This window comes from Lipotes vexillifer, unplaced genomic scaffold (genome assembly GCF_000442215.2).
Source record: "Lipotes vexillifer unplaced genomic scaffold, Lipotes_vexillifer_v1.1 scaffold875, whole genome shotgun sequence".
NCBI lineage: Eukaryota > Metazoa > Chordata > Mammalia > Artiodactyla > Lipotidae > Lipotes > Lipotes vexillifer.
The window spans coordinates 2,239,405-2,255,335 of NW_006792177.1; the positions used below are offsets into that span (position 1 = coordinate 2,239,405).

General features: G+C 43.9%; 1 protein-coding gene across 1 annotated transcript in view; it reads right to left on the minus strand.

The window, feature by feature from the left end:
• The window catches only part of DNAAF9 (dynein axonemal assembly factor 9), a 189,723-nt gene that overhangs the window by 22,769 nt on the left and 151,023 nt on the right, over positions 1 to 15,931 (minus strand). Inside the window, exons 30-31 of the mRNA XM_007465433.1 lie at positions 10,620 to 10,745; positions 2,498 to 2,535 (exon numbers count right to left, since the gene is read on the minus strand). Coding sequence (XP_007465495.1) covers positions 2,498 to 2,535; positions 10,620 to 10,745 — 164 coding nt within the window. The remainder of the gene's footprint in view (positions 1 to 2,497; positions 2,536 to 10,619; positions 10,746 to 15,931) is intronic.

Consider the following 15,931-nt stretch of genomic DNA (forward strand, 5'->3'; position numbering starts at 1 on the left):
AGACCCCAGGCCTTCTGACAACAATAAGTATTTTATCACTAACCGTAGGAAATTTAGAATTTATTCTGGGTCTCCAGCCATCATAGCTAATATGACTAAAAAGTGCTGCTTCCAGGCTGCCAGATGGTAGGACAATGCAAGGTTGAGTATAACCTACAGGATGGGTGGATTTTTCTAAATGTTATAAAGGAGACGTGGAAAATTTCAGTATATGTAGCAGGGGACTAAGGGAGGAGGTTCTACTCGGCCATACTCTCACTCATGGGACAGGAGAAATGCATCAAAATCTTGCTGAGCCACAGGCTAGGAATACCTATTCAGTCCACTGACATTAGCTGGAAGGCCAGGGCAGACTTAGGCCCAGCTCAGAAGAGGTGTTGCCATGGCAATTTATTATCATTAAGAGACAAACTCTTGGAAGAAATCTGCCTATCAAATATGATAAAAGCAAAAAATGCCCAGGTTTTCCCTGGATCAGTTTTATTTGCTTTAGATTTCAGAATGGTAGGTGGGAGCATGAAGAAAAGTCTGTCACATCTAAACATAATTTGAAAGGCATGCAAGCGAAAATAGACCATATTGCTTACCTTGTGAACACTGGTCGAGACATCCGCAATGGGAGAGGCCACAGCAGTGAGAGGCCCGCGCACCGCAAAAAAAAAAAAAAATTATTTACTTATTTTATTTTTGGCTGCACTGGGTCTTAGTTGTGGCACGCGGGATCTTTTGTGGTGGTGTACAGGCTTCTCTCTTCTTGTGGCGTGTGGGGTCCAAAGCATGTGGGCTCTACAGTTGCGGCATGCAGGCTCTCTAGTTGTGGCTCGCATGCTCAGTAGTTGCAGTGCATGTGCTTAGTTGCCCCGCGGCATGTGGGATCTTAGTTCCCCAACCAGGGATCGAACCCGAGTTCCCTGCATTGGAAGGTGGATTCTTAACCACTGGACCACCAGGGAAGTCCTCCCACCCCCACCCCAGCTTTCTTTATGTAAGCACAGAATTGACACACATTGCCTTTGAACAATGAGTTGGAAGGCAGTGTTAATGAAATATGCCTACAAAATCCCAGACAGAACTCATTCTGCCTTGGCCTAAAAGAGCTTTCCTCTTGTAATACTGGCTCAGGTTCATGGACAGTAAAGACAGAACACTTGCTTAAGGTTCTTTGCCAAGGTAGCCTGATCATCTTTTTCCCACATGCAAAAAAAGCAGAGGGGCACTGAAAGAGAAAGTGTCAAGAAGCCAAGGGGCACTAGGGTGGCAATCGTCATGTGATCGATTATGTGATCGATCACTATATGATCAATCATATAGTCAGAGGGGCTTACTACAGCCCACACCCTTGGCTTTGATCATGAGTTCCAAACATTTATTGAAGGACCAGACAGCTCTCTTTGGTTATCTCCTGGACCTATGTTTTCTCCTATGTAGTCTATTTCAAGGATAGGTACCACCAACCTTCCCAATCTCCCAAGCTAGAAACCTAGGAGTCATTCCAGATACCCCCTTTTTCAATGTCCCCCCATCTAGTCTGTTACCAGATCCTACTAACCCAGCCCCTATAAAATCTCTTTAATCTACCTGCGGTGGACACTGTGGATAGACCCAGCCAACCTCCATTCAACTCTGTTTCTGGGGTGCAGTGCCTAGAAAGCAACAGGGGCCTCTAAAAGCTAGACTTGAGACTCCCTGGTGCAGCAGTCCAACACACACATTCTTCTCTCCAGTGACCCGGCCTCCTGCCCTGCACAGCCTCCAGCTCAGCTCTTCCCCAAGACAACAGCTCTACGAATGCTCTGTTGTCTCCATTCCCTGTGGATTGGCAATGGCATCAGCAGGGCAAAACCGTGCTGGTGACACTGAGTTATTTTCTTCCATCTGATTTCTACTTGCTGGGCTGTTTCAGGAAGCCCAGACCCCAGGCCTTCTGACAACAATAAGTATTTTATCACTAACCGTAGGAAATTTAGAATTTATTCTGGGTCTCCAGCCATCATAGCTAATATGACTAAAAAGTGCTGCTTCCAGGCTGCCAGATGGTAGGACAATGCAAGGTTGAGTATAACCTACAGGATGGGTGGATTTTTCTAAATGTTATAAAGGAGACGTGGAAAATTTCAGTATATGTAGCAGGGGACTAAGGGAGGAGGTTCTACTCGGCCATACTCTCACTCATGGGACAGGAGAAATGCATCAAAATCTTGCTGAGCCACAGGCTAGGAATACCTATTCAGTCCACTGACATTAGCTGGAAGGCCAGGGCAGACTTAGGCCCAGCTCAGAAGAGGTGTTGCCATGGCAATTTATTATCATTAAGAGACAAACTCTTGGAAGAAATCTGCCTATCAAATATGATAAAAGCAAAAAATGCCCAGGTTTTCCCTGGATCAGTTTTATTTGCTTTAGATTTCAGAATGGTAGGTGGGAGCATGAAGAAAAGTCTGTCACATCTAAACATAATTTGAAAGGCATGCAAGCGAAAATAGACCATATTGCTTACCTTGTGAACACTGGTCGAGACATTTAGGAAAGAGAAATCTACGGAGAAAAAAGAAATATTTTAAAACCATTAATCTCAGAATTTTCATTGGTTATTTCTCACAAAAATGTGAATATCACTAACATACAAGATGACTTACTCAGTGGGGCAACAGGCAGGCAACACTGAACATTAAGGATAGCCATGATTATACAAAAGGTTTTCATAGCTTTGAACCAAAGTCCCCTAAGCCAGAAACCCCACAGAAGTCCCAAAGTGGCCAACTCTTGGTGGAATGTTGAAGAGGGGATACTGAGGACAGAGCCAGCTCTCAAGACTATAGGAAATGGAGAAAGAGAACTTGTTCTTCTTTTCCACCCTTGCAAAGAGATATTGTCCTGACAGTAAAGGGGAAATTTCAAGGGAAAATGAGAATTATTTTGCCTAACTGTGCCAAAGGCCTTCAGTACCAAAGTTGCCATATTTCCCTTTATGTGCACAACAGAATCCTGGTTTCCCTTTAATCCTATTCTGAGCTCAAATGGTGAATGAAATGTAGGAAACTGACTAATGGATTGAGGGTAACTAATCCAAAGTGTGAGTTAACAACTGTAGCTCTGCAGTAAGCTCCAGAGAAAAGCCCATATTCTCAGTGCTTTAAAACTTCTAAAACACCACAGTGCTCTTCTTAGAGAAGAAAGCTAACACTAATGACAATAGCTGCCTTTTATCAAGTTCTTACCATGGGCTGGGCACTGTGCAAGCAGTTCATATATACAATTTTATTCTCACATCCACCCTGTGCCTCGGGTACCTAAAAACCACAAAGAGTGGGTTTAGGTTGGCTAAGCAAGCTAAGCACTTGGCCCAAGGTCCCACATGCAGCTAGGAAATGGGAGAGCTTATACAGGGACCCAGGTTCATTTGGCACCACAGAGCTCCTGTGCTTTCTTCCCCTGCAAATAAGATGCTTGATGAAGCCACCCTATGAATTGTTACTGGTGTAGTTTGCAGGTATTAGTGCTGTTCAAAACACTGAGGGGAGTTTCTCTCCTGCAATTTTCTTGGTGGTGGCAAATCCTCATCTTTTAATTTGATTTCTGACAACAGCCAGACACACACCACTTGGAACCAAATTTGGTGGATGAGTGAGCTGGATGAATACAACTTTGGGCTGTGGATCTAGTTCACTTGCCTGACTCCTTCATGGTTTCTAAAGAATTCCATGGGAGAATCCCCATGTGCTCTGAGCAAGGTCAGGAGCCCTGGAGCAAAGGAAGAGACATCCGCACCAGAGTGTCCCAAGAATAGAGGTCACTGACTTCACTGCACTCATAGTCCACTGAATGGCCAGCCACACAGCAAATGCATTCTTAGAAAAATGTCTGTCCCCATCACGTAAGTACCTGTGACTTTAGAGTACACGCCCTTAAAAGCCCTTCTCAGTGCCCTGCTTGCATTCTTGCAGCAGCCCACAGCAATTCACACCAGTGGCATCTTAGACAAGGTTGAGCAATGTTTCCCCTCAAGGCATCTTATACAATCACAGTTGGATGCTCATGTTTTAAACCCCTGACAGGGTAGAGGGCCATTAAGCTGCTCACTTTAAACAGCTGCAAAGAAAATACTCAGAACACATGGACTTGCACATACATGCAATTTCTTCTCATATCTTGGCATCTCTGGCATCCCTGTCCTTCAAATTCATATGCCGGCTTTCTTTACTAATCCAACTATGAGTTATCATTGCTTTTTTATAATTCTTATAAAATTACATGCATCTTTTATTACAGCACTTCCTACCCTATATCATGCTTAATTGTGTACATGTCATGGGTGTGGCATTTGGAAAATTATTTAACTTTTCTGAGCAACAGTTTCCTCATGGTAAAACATGGTAATGATGCCTACCTTAAATGCCTCCTAAAATACCTAAAGGGGATTTTGAGGTTTGAAAGGGGTAAAGCATCACAGTGTCTAACAAACAGTGGAAAACAAATGTTGGCTCACTCCTTTCCTTCTCTGCATATCGTCCTCCCTACTAAACTGTAATATTATTATTATTATTTTTTTTTTTTGCGGTACGCGGGCCTCTCACTGCTGTGGGCTCCCCCATTGCAGAGCACAGGCTCCAGACGCACAGGCCCAGCAGCCATGGCTCACAGGCCCAGCCGCTCCGGCATGTGGGATCCTCCTGGACCAGGGCACGAACCCGTGTCCCCTGCGTTGGCAGGCAGACTCTCAACCACTGAGCCACCAGGGAAGCCCTAAACTGTAATATTACTGAAGACAGACAATTGGTGAAGATGTGGAGAAATGGGAACCCTCATACATTGCTGGTGAGGATGCAAATGGTGTAGTGGCTTTGGATAAGTTTGCAGTTCCTCAAAAAGTTAAATATACAGTTACCATATGACCCAGTAATTCTACCCAAGAGAACAGAAAACATACAACCATATGAAAACTTAATACATAAACATTCATAGCAGTATATTTATGATAGCCAAAAGATGCAAATAACTCAAATGTCCATCAACTGATGAATGGATAAAAAAGATGTGATATATCCATACAATGAAATATTTGTCAATAAAAAGGAATGAAACACTGACACATGCTACAACATGGATGAACCCTGAAAGAAGCCAGACACAAAAGGCCACATATTATATGATTCCATTTATATGAAATGTCCAGAATAAGTATATCCACAGAAACTTCAATAAAGCTGTTACATTAAAAGAAGCAATATACGTGATACTATAAAATATCAAATGGTTTCCCCATCATCCAACATTTGCCCCCAAGGAACTGGTCATTTCCCAGAAGGAACAACTATTTCAGAGTCTGGCATGTATCTTTCTAGATATTTTCTATGCGTATACAAGTAAACATTTAAAAAATACACACTGTTTTGGTAATTTGTTTTTCTCACTTCATAAAATATTATGGCCATTTTCTACATTAGAAGACAAAAATCTACTTGATTTAAAAAAAATGCCTGCATAGCAGTCCATTATATGAATATCCCCAAATTTAACCAGTCACTTGCTAATTGAGCATTTGGATTATTTCCAGTTCTTTGATATTATTAATAGTGTTGTCTTGAACATTGCAGAGCACACCTGTCATATTTCAGACTGCCCAGTACCTTCTAAACACCTTTCCCAGCCAGACTTGGAATTAGGAAGCCCGTCCCTGGCGTAAATGGCAGAAAACTGCTTTTCCAGCCTTTCTTGCCGTCTGGTGCAGGCATATGGCCCAAGTTCTACCAACTAGACTCCAAGTGGCAATGAGCATGGTGAGTGAGGGAATGTATGGTGAGCAGACTCCATTTTTTGGTGGAGGAAGTGGTTGAGATATCCCCTTCACCGGGGCAGCCCTACAGGAAGTTTGAGTGTTCCACCTGGCTGCCTAGCCAATACAGCCTGACCCTCCTAGAGACTCTGCAAGCTATAATGTACACTTAGTAAATTCCTCCCCAGCTAGACATGCTGGAGTGGGCTCTACTGTTTGGAATTTAAAATTCTGCCTGAAACAAACACCCCTATACATATATATCTTGGCACATTTGTAAAAATACAACTGTATGATAAAACCTGAGCAATGGAATGGCCATATTTGTCTCCAAAGAGATTAAATCATTTTACATTCCTATCAACAGTGTATGAAAAAAAAAAAGAGTGTATACGTGTACCTATTTTCTTACACTGTTGCAGTATAATAAATCACCCCAAAACTAAGTGGCTTAAAATAATGATGATTTATTATCTCTCATGATTCTATAGGTTGAATGGGCAGTTGTTTTGGCCTGGGGCAGCTCAGCTGGGGCTGATGATTATCTAAAATGGTCTCACTCACAGGCCCAACTGGGGTCTCAGTCCAAATGGTAGGAATGGATGGCTGGGCCTCTCTCTCCACATGGTCTTTCATCCTCAAGCAGCCTAGCCCAGGCTTCTTCATATGGTGGTCTTAGCTCCCAGAAGCAAGAGAGGGCAAACCCCAATGTGTAAATGCTTTTCAAGCCTTGGCTTGTTTCATGCTTCTTGATGTCCCACTGGCCAAAGCCAAGTCACAATGCCCAGGTGAGAAGTAGATTCGACTTCAGGTCTTGATGGGAGGGGCTGCTTCTGCTGTGGCCATAATTTTAATCTACCACAGTTGGCTATGTAAGGATGGATTCCTTCCTCCCTTCCTTCCTTCATCCCTCCCTCCTTCCCTCTCCCTTCTTTCTTTCTTTTCTTTCTTTCTTTCTTCCTTTCTCTCTCTCTCTCTCTTTCCTTCTTTCTCTCTTTCTTTCTTTCTTTCTTTCTTTCTTCTTTCTTTCCTTCTTCCTCCCTTCCTCCCTCCCTCCCTCCCTCCCTCTCTCTCTCTCTTTCTTTCTTTCTGCCATGCAGCTTGCAGGATCTTAGTTCCCCAACCACGGAGCGAGCCCAGGCCACGGCAGTGAAAGCACCAAGTCCTCACCGCTGGACTGCCAGGGAATTCCCAGATTGTTTTTGCTTTTTAAAAATTTATGGGCTGGGCTTCCCTGGTGGCGCAGTGGTTGAGAATCTGCCTGCTAATGCAGGGGACACAGGTTTGAGCCCTGGTCTGGGAGGATCCCACATGCCGCGGAGCAACAAGGCCCGTGAGCCACAACTACTGAGCCTGTGCGTCTGGAGCCTGTGCTCCGCAACAAGAGAGGTCGCGATAGTGAGAGGCCTGCGCACCACGATGAAGAGTGGCCCCCGCTTGCCACAACTAGAGAAAGCCCTCACACAGAAACGAAGACCCAACACAGCAAAAATAAATAAATTAATTAATAAACTCCTACCCCCAACATCTTCTTTAAAAAAAAAAAATTATGAGCTTAACACTGGCCCACTTAATTTTTTTTCCTAATGGAATGGGATTAATGTTATTTAATAACTTTCTATTCTTTTTTATTTTAACCAAGTTTTTAAAAAATATATATTTATTTATTTACTTGGCTGAGCCACCAGGTCTTAGTTGTGGCACACAGGATTTTCTAGTTAAGGCATGCGGGATCTAGTTCCCTGACCAGGGATTGAACCCAGGCCCCCTGTGCTGGGAGTGCAGAGTCTTAACTGCTGGACCACCAGGGAAGTCCCAATAACTTTCTATTCCTGATCATGAGTCCCATAATTCTCTTATTCTATTCCACATGCACCCCCATGCACATAAAACAGAATAGCTCTGCAGCCCATGCACAGGGGCTAATCATTAGTTTTCCAAAAGAGCATTAGTAAACCACTATAGTAAATTACTTTCTGGAATGGATTCAAAAGTAAATTTGGAAATTTCTCATTAATATCTAAAAACTGAGCAAAATCAGTAATTCTGATTTATTGACAAATAATATTTTTGATCTCTTATACTTTTTTTTTTGGCTGCATTGGGTCTTCATTGCTGCACACGGGCTTTCTCTAGTTGCGGTGAGTGGGGGCTACTCTTCTTTATGGTGCGCTTGCTTCTCACTGCGGTAACTTCTCTTGTTGCGGAGCACAGGCTCTAGGTGCGTGGGCTTCAGTAGTTGTGGCTCACGGGCTCTAGAGCGCAGGCTCAGTAGTTGTGGCGCATGGGTTTAGTTGCTCTGTGGCATGTGGGATATTCCCGGACCAGGGCTCAAACCCGTGTTCCCTGCATTGGCAGGCAGATTCTTAACCATTGCGCCACCAGGGAAGTCCTAATCTCTTATACTTTTTAACCCACCTGATTTTGTCATTTATATTTTTATATTCCATAACTATAATTCATATACTTTACCCTTATTTCTATATTTAAAGAGATTATATGCTTATCTTTAGCTTGTTTATTGATTTACTTATTTAAATTCTCTTCAAGGACACTTATTCCTCACATGCTGGCACACTCATTTATTCCACAGACACTTCATGAGCACTTACTATGTACTAGGCATTAAACAGAAATGATTTCTGTCCTCGCAAAAGCTAAATCTGTATTCTATAATTCCTCTCTTTTCTCTAATTGTCTTCATTTCTTTGTCTATTTCCTCTCAACATTTTTTTTTGGCTGTGTGGCTTGTGCGATCTTAGTTCCCTGACCAGGGACTGGACCTGTGCCCCCTGCAGTAGAAGGGAGGAGTCCTAACCACTGGACCTCCCGGGAATTCCGTATTTCCTTTCCATTTTGTTTTAGCAGTGTCTACTTTTACTTCTCACTGCTTTGAGATTTTCATTTCTACAGTGAAATTTTTATTTTCTTTCTAGGACTCTAACAGTTTATCTTTCAGCTGCTTTTGTCAGCTAAATTTCTTTTCCCCTGATCTTTTCTATTTAACTGCTTTATTTATAACCTGCACACCATAAAATTTACTCATTTAAAGTGTACAATTCAATGATTATTTTTAGTAAATTGTTTACAGAGTTGTGCAACCATTGCCACAATTCCGTTTTAGAAGATTTCCACTACCCCAGGAAGATCCCTCCTCCCCATTTCCCCAGACCTTTTATATCTCTTCCTTGAGCTCTTCCCTCACCACCCTGTTAGTTTCTCTTCTCCTTAACTTTTTCTTGACGGTGTAGAAGAGTACTTGTCTAGAGTGTAACCTTTGTCTGTTCTTTGTTTATTACTATCTTTTCCTACCTTTCTATGTTAATATCTCTGGTAGTGTCTAGTCCCCTGTTAGACCCCTTTCTGCTTTCATTCATCTTTAAGTAAAAACTTCAGAAAAAGAAGAGACATGGATGGTAGAAAGTGTGGCATGTAAGACTCAATATGGCATTCTGAAGTACAATGGGGATGCTCAGCATTCACTACAATAACCTAACCTAAGGCAGAAGGAAAAATAGACCACCTTAGCTTTATTATGGGAGAGCAGAACCTAGGTCAGAGCTAAAGAGAAGGGAGAACGGTGAAGACATTTCTTGGGATCAGTTAAGGTGACTAGGGAAGTAACTTCTAATGTAAATTCTATGAGAAGTCTAAAGATATCAACTTGGGACTCAAGAAGGGAGCTTTTTCAGATGAAGATCTAAGGACAGCTCAATCAGTTACCAGGAGATGATAATATGGACTAGCCAGAAAAACCACATGATTACAGACCTTGGATACATTCTACTAGGCTAAAGGGAGAGGAAGTCAAATAGCTCTATGAAGGGACACTGTAATGTTTGAAACTTCCCAGTGAGGATTTCTCTCATGATGAAATAGGTACTTCTAGATACCACTGGGGCAGTATAAACTGCAAAACCCACTCAGAAAGCAATTTGGAAATATGAATAAAGAGTAATAAAACTATCATACAATTAATTAATAATATACCTTTGAGGAATCTATTCTAAGGAAATTATCTAAAATTTGAGAAATTTATATGGATAAAGATGTTCTCATAACATTATTTATGATAGTGAAAAGCTGGAGACATCCTATGTGACTAACAATGGGGAGCTGGTTAAGACTATTATGTCCATACATGCACATAATGATTACATACCCAATCAAAATGTAATTACCACTGTAATTGCAGGAACATATATATGTTCACTTACATACCATGTCTATATGTTAACCTAAGAAGGATATAAAATTATATGTATACCACAGCTGTAAAAAAGCATGCACATAAAAGACCAGAAAGGAATTAACAAAAATTATAATAGTTAACATTGAGTGAGATTATGAGTGAATTATACTCAATTTTCTTTGTTATTATATTACTTCCAAAGTAGAAAAAAAAAGTTCGCCTGTTTGTAATGAGAATAAGTGTCATTAACTGAGGTAAGATGCTTTAAGATGGCTTAACCAAATGAAAAAATATCTGTGAGGTACTCCAAGTACCTTGGGACACAAAGCCCCTCCCCCGCAGTAAAGAGGAAAAGAAAAGCCTGCCATAGGCATTCTTTTTTTCTGGAAGAAGCTATTTCAAGTCCCACTGTCCTAGAAGGGTGACTTTTCAGTGCACAAAATGGTGAGAAGCTGCCAGTCCAAATGGTAGCTCTGAGGACCTAGCACTAGTCAAATGACAACTGGGCATTTATTACATATAAGGTAGACTGATGCATTCCAAAAGATAAACACACGTAAACATGTGTCTCCTACTGGTAGGTGGGAGAAAACTGCTTTCTGTACACTTAAACACAACACACCCTGTGGGCCAGAGGTGGTCCTAAGTATGTACCTGTGCTCCATGTAGCAGCTCAGGGGCTCCACGCACACTGTGATGGCACCAATGGTGAAGGAGGACTTGACATTTGAATCTGGATGTATCTGCAGGGCCTGGACAACATCAATAACATCTGTGTAGCTGGGGGGGGAAAAGGGAATAATTAGTTTACCGATTGGCGCTTTAGAGTGCGGGAAGAGGGGTATGCTTGCCGAGTGGCTGAGTAAGGGTGGAAGGAAAACCAAAAGGGGGAGACTGTGACTAGGTTTCTTGGGGTCACCCCACTTCATGATTTAGAGCCCCTGGAGTCCACAGTGCTTCTGTATTTCCGAGTCCCATTAGTTCTAACTGCAAGAGTGAGTGGAAGAAAGAACCCTACTGCCCACTCCCCTTAGAGAAGCCTGCAGGTGACCCTGGGGCTCTGAGGGTGGGACTTGGTGTCTTCTAATCAAGTTAGGAGCTCCCGCATTGGTATATTTTCTTTAATAGCTCTTTCCTCTCCTTTCATCTCACAGAACATGCAGGCAAGAGAAAGAGGGATTATGAGACATATCTCCAAGTCAGTAGACACATGTCAAACACCAACTGCATTTGTATCTCCTGCCTGGAACTCCCTCCAGGGCCAATTTGATGTTTTCAATTACAACTTAATATGTTCCTGATCCAACTCTCCCACATCTGCTCCTCTTGAGGTCTTGTCCTTCTCAGCAGAGGAGATTCCACTCTTTCAGCTGCGAGGCCAAAGGTTTGTTTGGCATCTTCTTTTACTCCATTTTTTCTTAATCTTTAAAATATAACTATGCTCATACTCCCACTCTACCACTGAGTCCAAACTGCTTCTGTCTTTGTATCTCCCTATAACTTGTTTTCAACACAAAAGTTAGAGGGGTCATACTAACCCCATCAGGTAAGCCACTGAGTGAGTGGCTTCCATCTCCCTCAGCCTGAAAGCCAAAGCTCTTACAATGGCCCACACAGCCCTCTAAGATCTGATCCGCACTGCAGGGATGAGTTTAATTTCTTACTATTTCTTCCCGTACCTGAATCTAACTACTTTGACCTCCTGGCTCTTCCCTGAACGTGCCAGGTGTAATTTCACCTTTGCTCTCTCTGTCCCCTCTCCTGTAATGCTCTTTTCCTCAGATGTCTACAAGCCTCACTCCCTCAACCCCCTTCGGATCTCTGCTCAATTGGCATCTTATGAGAGAGGTGTCCTCTGACTTCATGCAGCCTATGGGATATAGCAATCCTTTCTCTTGATACTCCCCACCCTCACCCCAATTCTTCTCCAAAGCACTGACTACAGCTACATACACTGTATTTTCTAACTTGTTTATTGTGTGTCTCTGCAATAAGAATGTAAGGTAGTTGCTGGGTGCTGTAATCAATGGTGCCTAAAGCAAGGCAGGTGAATGAACTGGACATTGAACTCCAGGCAGACCCCTGGCCACTCCAAGAACATTTTCCTGACTGACCCAGTCTATCACAAAAGGTCAATTCTTACGGAGGAAAAGGCAAATCTGATGGGCAGCCTTGCTGATCACACAGACCTGGTCTTAGCCTGGGGCTGGGGGGATAGGTACAGCCTGCCTGGGCTATTTCCTGAGTTCCTACAAACAATTCATATGTACAACGGTACTTGACTTTACTCCACACAACAACATTAGCACCCCCAACCCCAGGTCTGCCTCAGTCCTGACCAAACAGCAGTGGGCGCTTCAGTAGAGAACATGGTGTGCTAGGTTCTACGAAGAGTGAGCCCTCTGCTCCCTGGCTTCTCTTGGAGGCTTCTCCCACTGCCTGGGCATGTGTGTATATGACCATGTAGAGTGCTTTCCACTGGTTCTGTAGTGTCTGGATGGTCCTAGATGCTAGGAGAGCCCCTCACACTGCAGTAACACTCTGGTAAGCAGGCCTGAAGCTTACAAACTGCCTTAAATCTCTTTGTAGTTGTGTTTAATGGCCTTAATGCTCATGGTGAAGTGCCCTAGCCTTGCTCCTCAGCATCAGCTTTTTCCTCCTCTTCTAAAAAAAAGTGTCTAGGGGCTTTTTACTTTCCGTGTTTGGTACAAGCTGTAGAGACTCTCATTTCTTAGGGTTAAAAAGAACTGAAAGGGACTTCCCTGGTGGTGCAGTGGTTAAGAATCCACCTGCCAATGCAGGGAACATGGGTTCGATCCCTGGTCCAGGAAGATCCCACATGCCGCGGAGCAACTAAGCCTGTGCACCACAACTACTGAAGCCCGCGCACCTACAGCCCGTGCTCCACAACAAGTGAAGCCACTGCAATGAGAAGCCGGCACACCGCAATGAAGAGTAGCTCCCGCTCGCCGCAACTAGAGAAAGCCCACATGCAGCAATGAAGACCCAACACAACCATAAATAAAAAAATAATAATAATCTTATTTAAAAAAAAAAGAACTGAAACATTTATAAGTCAGTCCTGAGGATTTTGGCAATTTTAATACAATAGATTTCCCTTAGACAGGGTGACTGGGGAATTCCCAAGTTTTCAGAGGATTACATTAATTTTCACTGATTTTAATGGAAAAAAGTTAGAGCAAAAAACAGGCCCCAGGCTTCTTGGTGAGGCCAATGTATCTAGGTGAAGCATCTGGGCACTGCAGCCAGAAGCCACTGAAACAGACAGCAGGTCTTTGGTGTCAATCACTCTACTTGTTAATGGGGTGCCTGCTAATGCCCTCCCTTACTGCCCAGCCCCTGCCTTATAACCATCCTGGGCATGGCTTCCAGACAGCAGGAGGCAGCCCTCACCTCAGAAGGATGCACACCGATCCAACTGATGAAGCCTGTATCTGGCCACTCTGGCTAAACTGCCCCAACTGCATGATGAAGGCAAAAAACTAACCCTTTGTGTTGCCTCTTTCTTGTCAGTATTCTCTTTATTAAAAACAAAAACAGGGCTTCCCTGGTGGCGCAGTGATTGAGGGTGCGCCTGCCGATGCAGGGGACACGGGTTCGCGCCCCGGTCCGGGAGGATCCCACATGCCGCGGAGTGGCTGGGCCCGTGAGCCATGGCCGCTGAGCCTGCGCGTCCGGAGCCTGTGCTCCGCAGCGGGAGAGGCCACAACAGTGAGAGGCCCACGTACCGCAAAAACAAAAAAAAACCAACAAAAAAACAAAAAAAAACCAACAAAAACAACAAAAACAAGGGCTTCCCTAGTGGCACAGTGGTTGAGAGTCCACCTGCCGATGCAGGGGACACGGGTTCGTGCCCCGGTCCGGGAGGATCCCACGTGCCATGGAGCGGCTAGGCCCGTGAGCCATGGCCGCTGAGCCTGTGCTCCGCAACAGGAGAGGCCACAACAGTGAGAGGCCCACGTACTGCAAAAAAAAAAAAAACACAAAAAACCCAAAAAAAACAGAAACGAAAAACCCAGCAGGGCTTTAACTTTCTTTCCTCTGAAATAACAGATATTCCATACAATTGTCTTTCGGGCTCTATTTTACATTTGCTATTTAAGCCTACAATTTTACCTCGTTTTACATTAATTCGATTTTTGTTTTGAGCAATACTGTTTTAAATGTAGATAATGTAAAGAATAATTTTACGATGTTCCAGAGTATAAACAAATATAGCCCCTCAAATTCCTTAAAATGATTAAAACTCAGATTTCCGCAGTTTTACTTATTTGTGTATGTATTACGTTCTATACAATTTTGTCACCTGTGTAGGCTCCACCACCACGATAAAGATCCTGAACAGTTCCGCACCACAAAGCTCGCTTGTGTTGCCCTTTTATAACCACACCCACCTCCCTCCTGCCCCCAACTCCCATCCCTAACTCCTGGCAACCACTAATCAGTCCTCCATTCCTAAAATTTTATCATTTCAAAATACATTAATTTCTAAAACAACAACCTAATAATCCACTTGATGTCAAAGCTCGGCACCACTGCCCACCTGCTGCAGTAAGTAGAATGGGACCAGGCCACTCTAGGGGCAAAAGAAAACTCTGCCCTACAGCACAGAATCCTATAAATCAAAATAAAGGCCACATTCAAGGAATAAAATTCTCAACTTGAGAAGCCTCTGGGGTGTCCCCTCACCAACAACCTCAATAATGGGCTCTAAGGCCCAGCCCCAAGGAGATGGACATGCTACAAAGAGGCTGCCATGTGTTCCCTGCCGAGCCTCAAGAGAATGGGCCCAGCCTGTAATAACAGTGTCATAGTGAGCACCACAGCAGGAAATACATCTGAGGTTCCTAGTGTCCTGGGGCTATGACTGGGCAAGAACTGGGTCTGAGAGTACAAGTGGGCTGGCCATACACTGTCACTGCAGTCCAGAGTAGCCAGGACAGCTAGCACTTTTGCAGACTTGTACAGTTAGAGACAAGGAGTCAACAATACTTTCTGAAGTAATGGAAGATGGAAATGACCTCAGCTGCACAATGTCAAGCTACCAAATTTGACTCCAGGTCCACACCCCCAATGACTCAACTCTGGAGAAGCAGCAGGAGGTGATGAAGCTAGGGCAACCCATTCCTTTGACCATTAGAGGCGATGGAAAACAAGTGGTTTCTAGCCTTCTGGCTTTGTGGCTTCCACAACCTCAGCCCACTAGTAGGACAAAAGGGTCAACAGAAGGGAAGCCCAAAGCAGGTGTAAGAACAAGATCTAAAGAAAAGGAAAGATGGCCTGGCAGGGCACATACTCCCACCTGCCTCCTGCAGCACCATCGGCCTGGCTTTCCTCCAGTCCTCACCATCACACCCCAGAGACCAAACAGGGTTTTGGATCCGGGCCTATTCTCTACTGGAAATAATTAGCCAGTTGAAAATACTAATTATTACGAGCACAAAAAAACACAGCATAGAACAAAAGCACTTTGTGAGAACTGCCAAAAGCTTCTTTATCACCAACTATAATGACAGCAGCAAAGAGCACAGCCCATGTTTTCCTGATCTGGCATGTTCTCCTCTGGGCCCAGGGGATGATGGGTGTGCTTCCTCCCTGGAAGCTCTTAGAACAGGTCAAGGGAAGCTCCTTGCAGCCAGAGCTCCCCAAGCAGTGGTACACACTCCGAAACTGTCCTCACAGGGAGCTCCTTGCCCAAATGGATTATTCATGCTCCTCACTGAGGGTCCAAGGAAACCCTCTTGCACTAGCCATTCCGTGGATGATGGGGCTCAAGACTAGAGTGTGGGGACTGTCTCTGCAACTCCACAGGAGGGAGGACTGAAAAAACTGAAGCTCCCTTGCCTCGGTGGCAAAGGAAGAAGCTTAGGGACCATTACTGTTAGAAGAATTATCAAAGAATCTTGCCCAGAAAACCGCCTCCCTAACTCTCTGCCTTCTGAGGA